Source organism: Mesoplodon densirostris, chromosome 5 (assembly GCF_025265405.1).
Source record: "Mesoplodon densirostris isolate mMesDen1 chromosome 5, mMesDen1 primary haplotype, whole genome shotgun sequence".
Classification (NCBI taxonomy): Eukaryota; Metazoa; Chordata; class Mammalia; order Artiodactyla; family Ziphiidae; genus Mesoplodon; species Mesoplodon densirostris.
The window spans coordinates 7,102,158-7,117,591 of record NC_082665.1 but is presented as its reverse complement, the minus strand read 5'-3'; the positions used below and the strand labels follow the sequence as shown (position 1 = coordinate 7,117,591).

Sequence of the window (15,434 nt, the reverse complement as noted above, 5' to 3'; positions counted from 1 at the left end):
CAGATCTGAGGTCAACCCAGTCTATATCGGCTTAGCCATTCTTAAAGTCTAAAGCAATATGGTAGGTCGGGAAGAACTCATAGGCAGCAAGGTTGAGAATGCAAGTTGTATTCTTTATCTATTGTAGTGTAATCAATTTGCCCAAAACGTAGTGGCTTAGAACAATGAACAGTTATTATCTCACAGTTTCTGTGGGTCTGGAATTCAGAAGCAGCTTAGTTGGGGATTTCTGGCTCAGGGTCGCTCGTGAGATTTCAGTCAAAATGTTGACCAGGAATGAGGTCATCTGAAGGCTTGACTGGGACTGGAGGATTTGCTATCAGCAGGAGGTCTCAGTCCCTCATGGCCCTACCATTGGGCTGCTTGAGTGTCCTCCTGACATGGCAGCTGGCTTTCCCCAGAATGAGTTATCCAAGGGAGAAGGCAAGGAGAAGGTCACCATGCCTTTTACCATGTAATCTCAGAAGTCACACACTGTCACCTCGACAACTTTCTGTTTATTAGCAGGTCATTGAGTCCAGCCTACACCGAAAGGGTGAAATCTTAAATTCTATCTCTTGAAGGGAGAAGACTCACAGGAGACTCATCTTAGAGAGAGACAGAATGAGGTACAGATATTCATCAACAATAACTAACCAACAGAGAGCATTTGGCACAGGAAGAAAAACCTGGGGAATACCGAAACCCACTGTACCAAAAGTGAACTCTCGGTCACCTCACAAGAGGAAACGGAGCATCCTCTGCAAGGAGCAGTCAGAGGGCAGCATGTTTCTCAGTGCTGGTAAACAGTGCTCCAACAGCACACTGCTGGCGGGTGGGAAACTGTGGCTTCATATGTGTTTATCCTCTTTGTGTCATAGCATTTAAAAAAACATTTGAATTGGAAGATACATCATAGGTACAGAGAGGGTTTAAAATGAATATACATAGCAAATAAAGAAATAGCTTTCACAATGGAAAAAAGAACATGGCCAGATTTTTTAAACACCTGAGCATCCCTCCTTGACCCCATCTCTCTTCTTCCCCCTGAGAAGTAATCACTATCTTGGCTTTGAAATCATCAGTCCCTTGCTTTTATTCCTATTTTGGAACACTTTTGCATAATCTCTGAACAATATATTATTGGCCTTTGCCTGCTTTTGAAATCTAAATAAATGAAACCATATTGTGTATGTTTTCCTGATATTTATTTCTTTGGCTCAATATTAAATTTGTGAGTTTCATTCACCATTGTCTATATTTCCATTATGTGGATATGCTAAAACTGGCTTATCTAATCTAATGTAGATGGATTCTTGGGTTGTTTCCAGTTGTCATTATTACAAGCATGTTTATAGGGACACTGTGGTTCATGTATCCTAGTGGACTTTTGGAAGTTTCCTGGTTTCCTTTGGAATTTCCCTAACAGGATTTTGGGTATACACTTTGTCTGTTCTACAATGAATGCCAAACTGTTTTCCCAAGAGATTGTACCCATCTCTGCTCCTACCAGTAGTTCATGAGACCTCCCTTTGTTTTACATCACCACCATCACCATTCTTAATTGGACTTTTTAATGTTTGCCAATATGGTGGGTATAAAATGGATATCATTTTGGTTTTAATTTACATGTCCTTGATTACCATGAGCTTGATGACTGTCCATACATTTATTGTCTATCACATTTCCACTCTTGAGAAGTGAGCTATTCAACACTTTTACATACTTTTCTATTGCTTTTTTCTTATTGATTTATAATAGTTATACATTCTGGATACTAGTAATTTGTAGGTTATATGAGTTACAATTACCTTCTCCCAGAGTGTAGCTTGTCTTTTTGCTCTCTTGAATGATATCTATTAATGAAAAGAAGTTCTTAATTTAAACACAGAAAATTTTATCAATATTTCTTATATTTTTTTGGTCACGTTTAAAAAATTCATTTGCACCTCAAGTTCATGAAGATATTTTTCTGGAAGATCTTTGAAAATCTTTGTACTTTTGCATTTTAAATTTTAGTTCTTAACCACATATAACTGATTTTTGTGTGGTATTATATAACACTCCATCATATTTTTTCCCAATATAGATTTCTAATTGTTTTAGTTCTATTTATTAAAAAATCCATTCTTTCTGCACTGATCTTCAGTGCCATTTATGACTATATCAGGTATTCAGATATGTTGGATTTGTTTATGGACTTTTCTTCTGTTCCATTGATCTATTTGTCTCTTTTTGAGCCATCTCACACTGTGATTCTTAATTACTATAACTTTATAAGATTTAGTATCTGGGAGGACAAAATCCACAAAATATAGACTGTGTTTTCTTCTAAAGTGTCTTCTGTATAAATTCTAAAGTCAGCTCGTACAATTAAAAAGACTTGAGAGTTTTTGATAGGGATTGCAGTAAATCTCCAGATTTTGCAAATAATAAACATCTTTATAATACTGAATCATCAACTCCATGAACATGATTCACCTCTTGATTTATTTAGATCTTCTCTGATGTCTCTCAGTGAAGTTTTACTATTTTCCCATAGAGATCTTGCATATCTGTGTTAGATTTATTCTTAGGTACTACATATTTCATGTTCTTGTAAATAATATTTTAAAGTTTATTTTTCTAAGCCTGTGTGCTAGTTATGTAGAAATGCAATTGAATTTTTATTTCAACAATTTTGCTAAGACTCTTATAAATTCAAAAAATTAACCTAAGGATTAATTTGGATTTTCTACATAAACAGTCATATTTTTTGTGATTAATGAAATTTTGGGTTTTTTTTTTCTTTCCAATACTTATAATTTTTATTTCTTTTTTTCTTGCCTTAGTGTTCTGGTGAGAACTTCCAAAATTATGTGGAATATAAGTGGTACTAGTAAACATCTTTGTCTTATTCTTGACAACAAAGTAAATGTTTCAATTTTAAATCTTTAAGTCTGACATTTGCTGTATGTTTCTATAGATGCACTTTAACAGGTTAAAGAAGTCACATTCTATTCTTAATTTGGTAATAGTAATATATACCTGTTTGATTATATTAAACAAATTTTCTGTGTCTATCAGATGATCGTGTTTTACTCATAATGTACTCATGTGGGAGTTACATTAATTGATTGTCCAATATTAACCCAACTTTGCATTATTTTGATAAGTCCAACCTGGTTATAATGTAAGTGCTTTGTTATACATGGCTGAATTCTATTAGCTAATATTTTGTTTAATATCTTTGCATCTCACGTTCATTAAGTGTGATTTTCCTTTTTATACTGTCTTTGTCAACTCTTGTTATTTTGTACCATTGGTTACGTTAGCCTTACAAATTGTATTGGGTCCCACTATTCCCCACGAGACGCAGGTTTCTGTGGAGAGGGCTTTCCCCACAGTTACTCTTGCTTTGTCCCCACCCCTTCCGGTGTCTCCTACAGAGAGAGACAGGACTCAACCTCCCAGAAATCTATTCTGGTTGTTCTCTCCCTGGGTATCACCCTCTCTGAAGAAGGCAGGTTGCTCCGTACTCTGCTCACCTTCTGCCAGCTTCCTGGAATATCCTGGCCTTCTAGTCAAGAGATCTTACCAAATGGCTTCATCACTTCTAGCCCAAATTCTTTCTTGCATATTTCACCTCAGCTCCCATCCCTTCCTTAGCATCTTAAGTGGAAAGCCAGCCTTGTCTCTCAGCCTCCGATGCCTGCTGGGAGGTGGAAACGGTTTTAGTCTGAAGCTGGGTTGAGGCTCCCTGGGGCTGCCCTACACTCTTTTAGCTGAGCCATGACTAATGCTGAGCAGGCTGGGACAAACCACCCCACGATGTGTGCCTTTATGGAAGAGTGTGGCAGGGGGCGGTCTTCCCGTTAAGTGAGAAAATGTGGAGGGGAACTTCAGCGGTCCTACCAGGCGGCTGCCACTCCCCATTCACCAGGTCCCTGTGGTGTTGAACGGATATGTACATTTTAACCTCCAAGCAAAGGGGGCTCAAATCAATCTGGAGACATAAAGCCACGGGACAAGCAAATCTGGGGGATTCTAATGTCTACATAATGTTTAATCCCCAACTGTGCTCCTGCCCTTGGGACTAAGTGATACTGACCAACAGTGAGACTTCTAAGCTGTCATGCATTTCAGACCCTTTTCCCTGATCTTCCAGGAACATATATATATATGATATTTCATCATTTTGCAGAACCTGAATTCTGTAGAACTGGTAAAGACCTAAACAGCCAAGTAGTCCACCTACCGGATGTTGCTAAATATCCGGTGATTAATCACATGGTCTATACTTGAGCACCCATGTCCAGCAACTGCTGGGCAAAGGGTTGGCTGTTCCGTATGAAGCTCCTCTGACTGTTAGAAAGTTCTTCTTGAGTTTGGCCAATGGGCATCCACACTGAGTCCAGCTATGATCCAGAAGTTACTTTTCTGGATGTTCATTCATGTTCACAGCCGAAGACATTTACTGACAGCTTAATACTTCCATTCACCACACTGGGTCCTGGACTGATGGGCCATAAATGTAATCATGCTTCCAGTATAAATACTGGACAGTCCCTTCAGCTATTCTTCCATGCCATAATCTTGGGTTCCCTCATCCCCCTCTCATCTCTATTAGGCTTGCTCTAGCTGGCCTACGCACCTGTGCAAGGTTATGTCCAGAATTGATGTTGGAATCAGTTCAAAACAGCATAAGCAAGTTCTCTTTCACAATCTTTTTTTAAAAATGCAACCTACATTAGGGTAGTCATGTCACTTTCCCATATCCTGTCAATATGAGGCAACATAGCTTAAGATTAAGAATAGAGGTTTGGACTACTGATACTAGGTAAAAAATAGATAACTAATGAGAACCTACTGTATAGCACAGAGAACTCTACTCAGTGCTCTGTGGTGACCTAAATGGGAAGGAAATCCAAAAAAGAGGGGATATATGTATATGTATAGCTGATTCACTTTGCTGCACAGCAGAAACTAACACAACATTGTAAAGCAACTGTACTCCAATTAAAATTAATAATAAAAAAAAGAATAGAGGTTTGAGAGTCAGTACTGGGACAAGCATTAGTTCACCCTCTTACCTTGGGTGAGCTGGATAAACTGTTTAATCTGAGTGTCAGGATTTTTTATTTTTAGCTGGTTTCATGAGGACGCCTGGAAGGAGTCATGAGACAACGCATCTGAAGTGCTCAGTGCAGCGTCTACCCCAACCCCTTAGCTCATTAATACTGTAGATTCCACACATCACTGTCATCATCTCCAAAACCCTGATGTGCTTTTCACACGTGCTTTTGATCAGTCCCACTCTCGGGTGCTTTGAATGTGATGCAGCTCCTAACATCATTAAGCTCCAGTAAGCCTGGAAAACTTGGCCCGTCCCTTTAGCCTGCTCTTCCAGATCCTGAAATTGTCATGTAACCTATCTTCCTTTCAGCCCACAGCATCTGGAGCTGTCTTCGGTGTACCTCCTATATCTTCACCCTAGTGAGGTATAAATGAGTAAGGTCAAGGGCAGAGGCCTGGAGTCTGTCCCCGGGACCTCTCTTCCAGATGGGTATTGATCTTTTAATCAGTACTCTTTGGCTGTGCTCAACCAGTTATGACCTTGCAAAATCTCAAAACTGTTTTATGAAGTCCTCTCAGAATAAAATCCTGGTTACCATTTGTATGTTATTTTCTTTAGGGAACATGCTATGTGTATCTATGAGTCATGAAAAACTGCTATTTCTTTTTTTCATAAAGGTCTTACATTTAACATGCTTCCTGCATAAGTCTGTAATGCAACATGTTCTGACCCAAATGATAATCAAGTAATATTAAGGCTTGCCTTGACAAAATAATATCCTGTCAAAACTTTTTATGAGAAAATGAATGAAGCCTTTTCACTTTATAAAATTAATTTAAAATAAAAGTTAGAAGTTAGAATAATTTGCATTCTATATAGTGATTTCTATATAGAATGAAGTTCAGCTGCTTTTTCAATAGACTCAAAAGAATATGTAAATTCTATGAAAAAGTTAGCATGAACCCTTACATTTTCAGCATAAAGTTTTCAGATTGGTCAGATTAAGACCAATAGACTTGTTCAAAGAAGTCCACATTGCCAGTGGGAGAGGTAGCCATGGAGCCCAGGGCGTCAGTGCTGCTGAGTCGAGCCTGGCCTTTTCAGCAATGTGCATTAAAAAGTTTTGATTGGCCAAAGGATTTTAGAAAATGCTAGAAGACAGGTAGTATATCTATGGTGTTAAGCAGAATTCTAAGGTGGTCTCTAAGATTCCCAACCCCTGGTGTACATGCCCTACAGAATCCTCTCTACTTGAGTATGAGTAGGACCTGTGAACATGACGGATTATCACTCCCATGATCAGGTTACATTCTATGGCAAAAGGAATCTTGCAGATATAAATAAGGCCCCTCATCAGCAGACTCTGAGTTAGTAAAAAAGGAGATTCTCCTGGGTGGGCCTGACCTAGTCAGGCAAGCACTTAAAAGAAGGCAGAGAAATTTGAAATAAGAGAGGTTCTCCTGCTGGCCTTGAAGAAGCAACTTCCTTGTTGAGAGGGCCACAAAGCAAGGACCTCAAGTGGCCTCTAAGACTTGAGAGTGGTCCCTGGTGATGGCCAGTAAGGAAATAGGAGTTCAGTCCTACAACCACAAGGAACTAAATTCTGCCAACAACCAGTGAGCTTGGAAAAGGACCCCATCCTCAGAGAAAATCACAGTCCTGGCTGATTCCTTGATTTCAGCCTGGAGAGACCCTGAACAGAAGACCCAGCTAAGTTGTGCCTGCATGCTTGACCCACAGAAACTGTAAGATAATAGATGTGTGTTGTTTCAAACTGCTGAGTTTGCAGTAATTTGTTAGTCAGCAGTAGATAACTAATACACATGAAGGCGAGTTAACAGTAGGGAGGAGGGTTGTCCAGAGGGAGCGCAACTCAGGATGACACTTCCAGAGTAAACTGGCTTCCCTGATTGTTGATTTTCATATGGCCGCAGAAAAAAATGTTATGGGATGGAGATTTCACACTGAACATTCCACACATAGACAAAGATTATCTTTTCCTCTGCTGCAGTGGTTCCCAAACTGCAACATGCTTCCAAATCACCTGTAAGGTGTGTTAGATCTGATGGCTGAGCCCCACCCTCCAGAGTTTCCAATTCAGCAGGTCTAGGGTGGGGCCTGAGAATTTGCATATTTAACAAGTTCCCAGGTGAGGCTGCTGCTGGCCCTGGTACCCCACTTTGAGCACCACTGCTCTATGATAAATAAAGAGGTTCCAGTTATTTTTAATATTTGATTTCTATAGCCAACCTTTTCCCCATTTGATATGAAAACATTTCACCAAGATTTTTTTAAACCAAGGTTAAGATAAAAAGAAGGAATGGAATGTGATATACCTTTGAGCAGTCCAAAATCTTTTTCATTCTCCAAGTATACATCCAAGAACTTCTATTTGGGTGGCATGATGGAAGACCAATAAACATGATGCTCTTTTCTTTAACCATAGGTTACAGGTCAATCCGGGGGCTTGCGGGATCTCCATGTTTTCCCTATTTGCCATCACCGCCCCACATCCCAGGTGTTAGTGGTCCCTGCAGCATCTTGCATCCATGGCATGCCCCTCCAGACCCTTGTTCCCAGGTGGCAGGGGCTGCAGTAGCGAAGGGGTGCTTTGGAGGAGCAGAAAGTCCTCTACCTGCACCAGTCCTGACAAGTTGCTTCATCATGAACCCCTCTGAGACATAACAAGGACATCAAACTGGGAGCAAAAATGAAGTCTCGACTGAGATTTGGGAATCAGCAGAGATTCCACCATGTACAAATCCCAAAAGACTATTTAAAACAAGAAGAGGGCCCATCTCTTGCCAGCAGAAGGGAGATTCTGCAGGGATCTTGAGTGTACATCAGGGCAAACCGAGAGATGGGAAAAGCAGAGAGGAAAAGGTTCTTGATGTCACTATGAATACAAACTGGAGACTGCTTTGGAATTCGATTCTGCAGGAGCAGAGAGTGAACGTTATTTTAAGATATAATTGAATAATTATTTATTTGGGAGAACTCAGCATTATCATGTTATCCAAAATAATCCCAGTTGCTCATGCTTGTCATAACGTTTGCTAATAATCTGGATGGCAGGGGGAGGTGGGACCCTAACTGAAAACATCTGTTAAAACTGAAAATGAGAATTACACCTTGTTTTTATTATTTTGTTCATGATACAATCCTGAAAGAGGGGATTGAGTGATTATCCGAGTAAATGTCTATTTATATGCAGAATGTAGGTGTGCTTCAACTTTGCATTGCAAAATAAAAATGACTGATCTTTCCCATTAAAACAGTGTGGGTCACCCCAGCTGCCAGCTTTTATGCTTTTACTTATTTATGTCTTCCCTAAGGAGATACAGGCACTTTGCAGGCCCTTCCCAAGCTGCTGTAATTGATGGATAGTTGGACTTCTTTTAATCCAAGTAATGCCGAGTGTCTGCAGCTTTGGTAATCGGATCCTACCAGCTTTAGAGACCACTGCCAAAATATCCAGAGCACAGAGGTTTGGCAACGTCATTTAATCATCGCAAAAGGATTACAGAGTGCAAAACAAGCCCCCAAACAGCTAGGAGATGGGCCAATTCAGAAACTGACGCAGGCTCGCCCCCTCTCACACGGCCTTGCATCCCAGCTCTCGAACTGCCTTCACCTTGGCCAAGGCTGGCATCCTTTGTGGCACATAGGAGAGAAAGGATGTCAAGGGGAATTGACTTTGGATCAGAGACATAAACAGTGTCTGATCATCTGTAAGGCTCAGGGTTGGTGAATCCCAAACCAGGGTACCCAGATTATCCTGGTGTGGGAAGGTCAAGGCCACAGTCTACCTGGTGAGAGCCTCTGATGGAGAAGCCAAATGGCAAATTTAGAAGCTGTCCCTTGTCTCGTTAAACTGAGACATTGCTGCTATCTGTGATGCTTTATTTACCAACAATACAGTTTACATTGAGAGCAATAGCTTGTTTGCCATCCAATGGATGCTTTACAGCAGGAATTAAGGGTGATTCGTGACTAGGTGTGGGTCTGGAATTTCTCAATTACAACCCCAGCTTTAGAGGCCTCTTTCCATTCTGGGTCTAAATCTGGAGGCTCCCAGGTGAAAGCCTTTGGTCCTTCTGCTCCAGACGGCTCCAGCTGGCAACAAGGCCCCGGAGAGGCCGTCACTGTTTGCGTGCCAGGCGTGCCATTTGCTTGGCTCTCCCTTGCACGAGTTTCTGGACAAAGGAGACTTCTAACACAAAACCCACCCCTTGCAGCACAAGTTTCTAAAAGGCAACTCTAGTCACTAAAAAAGTGCAAATGCAGACTCCTGTGTAAATCGGATTTGCCATGCTAGGCCAAGCTTATTTTATTACATACATTCTGCATTCTAAGAACTAATAACTTCATATTGTAAACATTAAGCATACAGAGTTAAAGTTCAAGGCCACATGAGATCATTGATTGTCCCTTTTGTCGTGTATCTTTGGCTGGCCGAGATCAACTCGTAGTGTATAAATGCATAAGTTATATAATTATTATATAAAAAGGAAAAAAAAACAAAAACAAAAAACCATTGACTTGTCTACTTCATTCTGACAAACGCACAGCGTTCGCGACTCAAAAGGAAACCTGGAGCCCGCCTCGCCCCGATGCCTAGGTGATTTCGGATCGCGGTAGCCCAGAAGGCTAGCTCTTCCCTGACCCTGTGGAGAGCAGGGCCCTCACCTACGGATGAGGTCCTGAATGTTTCTTTTAAATATCAGACAATTCCAGTTACAATGTTTCTTTTGATAAACAAACAAACAGAGAGATGCATAACGTTCGTTGTTTCTGAATTCTACAACTTGGCCTGCCTCCAGGACGCTGTCTCCTTCCTCGTTAACACTGGATTTGGTACAACACTGACCGCACGAACCTCAAGACTCCATGACTCAATTCTCTGCAGAACCGACACCGTCCTAAGTCCAGTCTTTACTGCTCGAGACGTTTCTTTCCCAGTCCTTGCCTCCTCTTCTGCTTCCTCCTCTCCCGCCTCGTCTGTCTACACCCACACGCTTGCCCTCCAGACACGTGCTCAGTCCCTCCCTTCGGCTCAGAGTTCCTATCGTAAAGGAGTTGGAAGCTTTGGGTTGTCTTCACAGTTGGAGAGAGCTGACCACTCTCCATCAAATGGAATGAATCTGATTTCGCCCAAAACTGCAAGTGCTGATGAGTTCCCTATCAATGTCTATTGATGGGCCACAGTCTCTTTTCTTTTTTTTTTTTTGTGTTGATATGTTTCTCTTTTTCAATACAGGTAGTTTTTTTTTTTCCTTCAAATGGCATTAGAAATGGCATGTTAGGTCCAGACTGTGTTATCTCTATTGCTTGAGTTTAATCCCAGTTTAATGCATGAGCAGGATCCCAAAGGCTACTCTAAGGTTTATACACTTCTTCAGAACATTTTCTTTGGCACTTTGTCCTTATGACTTCATGCTTCTACTTACAATGCCTTTTACAAGGTTGGTCCACAGACGATCTGTCCACGTACATTACATTTGTAGCATCCTCTTTATCTCTGTAGTAATATTTTAGTAATTCCCTCCCACTGAGAGTCTCTGGATCTCTTCCCCCGCTTCCTCCCCCTCAGCCCCAGTCAAGCTTTTGCATTCCTCTTGAGGCACTTCTGATTCATGGTCTCCGATAGAGCTTGTGGCAAATGGTTGGCGGTTGCATGTTGCTGGGAAAGGCCTCTCTCGGGTCTTTAGTAGTAAGTGCCCAGATGCGAAGGCATATGGCTGGCTGGGAGCCTAGTGTTAGGGTAGAGCCCTCCTGTTGGTGAATTCCAGTATGGGTTTGGGGCAGCAAAAAAACTGGACGAGGTCACGGGGAGGGCTGGAGGGTGGGGGGCCACAAAGTTCATCTTCTGCGGGTGGGTGTGATAGGAGCCCATGTAAGGGAGGTCCGAGGGGTACTTGTACAGGGAGGACTCTGGAGGGTGGGGCTGCAGGGCCTGGGCGATCCCGTGGAAGTCAAACTTGTAGGCGTAGCGCTTCCCGTGGACTTTGGTCATGATGTTTTTATCGTAGTAGTAACGGAGGGCCCGGCTGAGTTTATCATAGTTCATATTGGGTTTGCTTTTCCGTTCTCCCCAGCGCCGGGCCACCTCATCTGGATCTGTCATCTTGAACTCCCCGTTGGTGCCTTCCCAGGTGATGCAGTTGGAGTTCGAGCTGTCGGACAGGAGCTCCAGGAGAAACTGCCACAGCTGGATCTGCCCGCTGCCTGATGAGGTGGGAAAAGCAAAGAAAACCCCAGTGAGAACAGGATCTGAGCTAAGGGGTTCTTTCTTCAACGACAGAAGAGGGGGGCTGTGGCGTCCCACCCAGACTTCCTTTACCAGGCTGTGTGCCCATCCCTCAGCGGCGGGGGTATTGGCTACTCTTGTCCCCCAGCTCCCCCTGCTTGTCTCCAGAGAACTGCCCTTGGCTGAACAGGAGGTGCTTCATCCACCCCCAGGTAGCCCACAGCCTGATGGACTGACACAGGGTAGCAGAGGCCGGCCCCCTTGCCTCGAAGAGGGACCAATTCTGTGATGCTGGTCATGCCCCGGGCTCCACATGGGATCAGACAAAAGCAGGGTTCCAGCTAAGGCCACAAGCTTCCTTCACTTTCCCCTGTCCGATCCTGCATTCTCACTCCCTCTCTCCTGAGAAATACCCTTAATTAATCACTTGCACAAGTATCCTTAGCCCAAGCTCTGTGTCTAAGGAACCTGACCTAAGATGATGATCCTTGGTGACTACCGGGCTGATCTACAGATCCAAGTTCTTCCTGGAATGCAAAGAGTTCCTACAGGTCAGAGTTCAGGTTTGTTCCATCCATTTCTGACTTCCTTAGAACAGCCAAGTCAACTTTGTGTTTTGGGGGTGGAAGGGCTTACCTTTCCTCTTTTGTGAGGCAGAAAGTGCTGTTATGGGGCTGGCAATAATGACTTAATACCATTTACATTGGCTAGGTCAAGTAAAATAATAAAAGTCAGATTTAGGAAATGAACTTCAAAAAGTTTATGGAAAAAAATCGAGAATGGAAGTAAACACCGTTATTTCTAACATAACATTTGGCTGGCATGCAGAAAGCCATTCTGTCAAAACTTTTCCTAGAACAGAATTAACCCACTCAAAATGAGGAAGTTTAGAAAAAAGCTGGCTCTGTTTCAAACCAGATCACCCATTTCCAGTATTTAGGCAAATGCATCTTAACGGAAATCCATGTGTTGTCCCTGCGTTGCAATGCCAATTGTGTTAAGCAGAGTTTCCAAAAGAAAAAACTGTAACAATGAGTGATTGCAAGCCCTCTTGGGGCTTCCAACAGAGTCAATGAGACCTCATTTGACTGGGTGGACACAGAACTCTCTTGATCCCATTGGAGACCTATAGATGTGGCTTTTAGGTTTTATCAAATTCAGAGAAAAATCCAGGCACACCATTCTAGACTCTATGCTACAATACTTTAAGACGATTGATGGCTCCCTAAAAGAGAGAAACATGCAAATATCAACAGTCATACCAGGAGTACCAGAAGAAGTATCAGGAGAGGTGAAGTACCAGGAATATCTGGTCCTGAGTACCAGGAGAAGCTAAGATGCTTTAAGCAGATTTTAGAAGCTTTGAAAATGGATACATGAGGCAGGTCTTTCCTCCCAAACTCCCAAGCACTGCCTTGGGCTTATTACCAAAAAGATTATCTTGTATTATACTATCAATAAATATCAGTATATATGATAAAATCATTAAAGGAACTGTTGACTATTCAGGGAATTGATGAAATGTAAAACTCAATTATAAATGTGTTTTCTCTAAATCCTCTCCACTAGCTCCCTATATAAATTGTCCAACTCATAAATCTTTGTTTCCATGTTGGCTACATGGAAATGGATATGTTTGTGAATTTATCCATACAATAGCATCATGAGAAAGGTCAGCCTTTTCTGAATTTGTTCTGGAAAATTAGCATTTTCAGTCTAGCAACACATTTGAAATGTATTAACAGCTTGTAGTTCATCGCAATGGAAGGCTTTGCTTTTTCGGGACCACATATTCAAACTGTTCCCAATCAAGTTTTCTTGCCCCCAACATTTCATTAATATGCATTTAAAAAAATACAAAGAATAGTTTGAGAAAACCATATGGTTTTAGTAACCAAACGATTACTACTTGAAAAAAAATTCCATATATGACCTGGGAATAGGGAAAAACATAGATTTTTGATTTAACAGTGTAACATATGTTTCAAAATAAACACATAGAGTTGTTTGAAAATAAATATTCACTGTCAACCTCCTCCCATACAGAGAACAACCCCACAGATTTTATATAAATACACAGATCTTCCTCAACAGTCAAACTTATACTTGGTATCTATTCAAACCTTGGCATTGCCTCTTGGGAACTTGTCCCTCACCCACTTCCTTTATAAACATGTATAGGAGAGAACCAGTGTACAAAAGTGTTTTCCCATCTCTCCTGTTTCTGAAGAACTAGTAAGTCAGGGAACTAAATTCATGGCTAGAAACTCAAAGTTCAAAGGACGGATGAGGAATTTCTCCCTAGACAATTTTACCCATCAGCCCTTGTACACAAGGTTCGGGCCTCTGAGCATTTCAAGAGTCTATGAAATAAGACACCTGTAAGCAAAACTCATCAGCTTCCGAACCTGAGAACAAAACCATAAATGCAAATCAATTAATGTTTAAGTAGATGTTATAAAATGTAACATTATGTCAAGCTCGTTATTTGTTAAATTTAATATAACAAAATCCACTGCATTCACAGTCTACAGCAGATTTTCTCACTGTTCGAGAATCCTCAAGGGGGCACAATGTTTGCTGAGAAGTTATAGTCAGTGGTAAATTAAACGAATTACTTGTGGCCATGAGTTTTGAAAGCAATTTATTAAATTCTTCGTTTACTGTCAAAACAATAACACTTACTGTGCACTGAAGGTGCATTTTAGAATACAGAATAGGGATTCCAGAACACGAATGCCTAAGATTTGGAAGCCTAAGAGTGGCTTGGGGATTCCACTGGCCAAACCAACAAGTAAAAGGAGAAGCTCTTATAAGACCGGACCTTGCACCCAAACAGCCTCCCCACCTGCACCTCAAGAATTACCTTCTTTGGAAAAACTCTTCATATCTATTTTCTCTCTCTATCCTGATAACCTCCTTTAGAACATCAGTAAGGAAGGAGTAGCTACTTTTGTCCTAGTTTTGTCCAAGGTAATTAACTAAAAAGGCAGGATGGGGAGGTGGGGGGGACCCAAAGATGTCTGCTGCCCACCTACAGGAGAGTCCAATGGGGTGAAGAGGCATGGGGCGTGGCTTCAAAGAAGACAGAAGGCAATCCTTTAATTCTGGGGAAGAAAGTGGTCTCCGAATGCAATTAAAAGAAAAGAAGAGGGCTTCCCTGGTGGCACAGTGGTTGAGAGTCTGCCTGTCAATGCAGGGGACACGGGTTCATGCCCTGGTCTGGGAAGATCCCACATGCCGCGGAGCGGCTGGGCCCGTGAGCCATGGCTGCTTAGCCTGCATGTCCGGAGCCTGTGCTCCGCAACGGGAGAGGCCACAACAGTGAGAGGCCCACGTACCGCAAAAAAAAAAAAAAAAAAAAAAGAAAAGAAAAGAAAAGAAGAGAAACATACTAGTGAAGAGGTACAGACTGAGCCAAAAAGGGCAAAACATCTCAACGGTTTATAAACCACAGAGAAAAGCACAGCTGGGGGTGAGTCAGCAGCTGTGGGTCAAGTAGGAGGGGTGTCCCCAAGCAGGGCACTCAGCAGCCAGCTGATGGAGGAACACAGCAGTAAATAAAGCAGAGAGGGTCTTTAAAGCAGCAAGCGCCACAGTGGCAATCACTTGGGCTGCTTTCTACAGTAGCTGGAGGTGCTGCAGAAAAACCCATGTGCACAGCCTGGACCCCCCAGCGCATTGGGATCAAGGCAGCAGGCATGTGTCTCAGACGGAAGGCTTTGTCTGTGGCTCAGACAGGGCTTGTTGCGGGGGTGGGAGGGGCAGGGCAGTATGGTGGCCGGAAGCACCCGTTTGGAGTTGGCACTGTTGCAGCTGAATCCTGGTTCTGCTCACCTGGCTCTCTGTGCCTCACTGTCCTCGTCTGCAAAATGCAGGTGGTGGTAATACCATCAAGATGGTGGTACTATCCTGTAGGGTCACTATGAGGGTGAATTCAGTACATGAGGGCTCTTATCATGATTTGTTTGAGCTGGAAACCAGGGCTTAAAGAAAGGTACATCCCTTGCCTAGAGCCAGGAGATGCCAAAGGAAGACAGCCACCTTCCCCCCCAAAACCCCATGCTGGCCGGGCAAAAGCTGGGAATGGTGGTATTCTCAGGGCTGGCCAGCATCACTAAACGCTGACTGGTACCCAGGCATCATTCT

General features: G+C 42.4%; 1 protein-coding gene across 4 annotated transcripts in view; it reads right to left on the bottom strand.

The window, feature by feature from the left end:
- Positions 1-9,271: 9,271 nt before the first annotated feature.
- The window catches only part of ERG (ETS transcription factor ERG), a 280,170-nt gene continuing 274,007 nt past the window's right edge, over positions 9,272-15,434 (bottom strand). For 3 of the 4 annotated variants that reach the window (XM_060098477.1, XM_060098476.1, XM_060098478.1), the window contains exon 12: positions 9,272-11,263. In XM_060098477.1, the coding sequence (XP_059954460.1) occupies positions 10,743-11,263 (521 nt within the window). In that variant the 3' untranslated portion in view covers positions 9,272-10,742. The remainder of the gene's footprint in view (positions 11,264-15,434) is intronic. The other variant, XM_060098479.1, reaches the window with a different exon arrangement.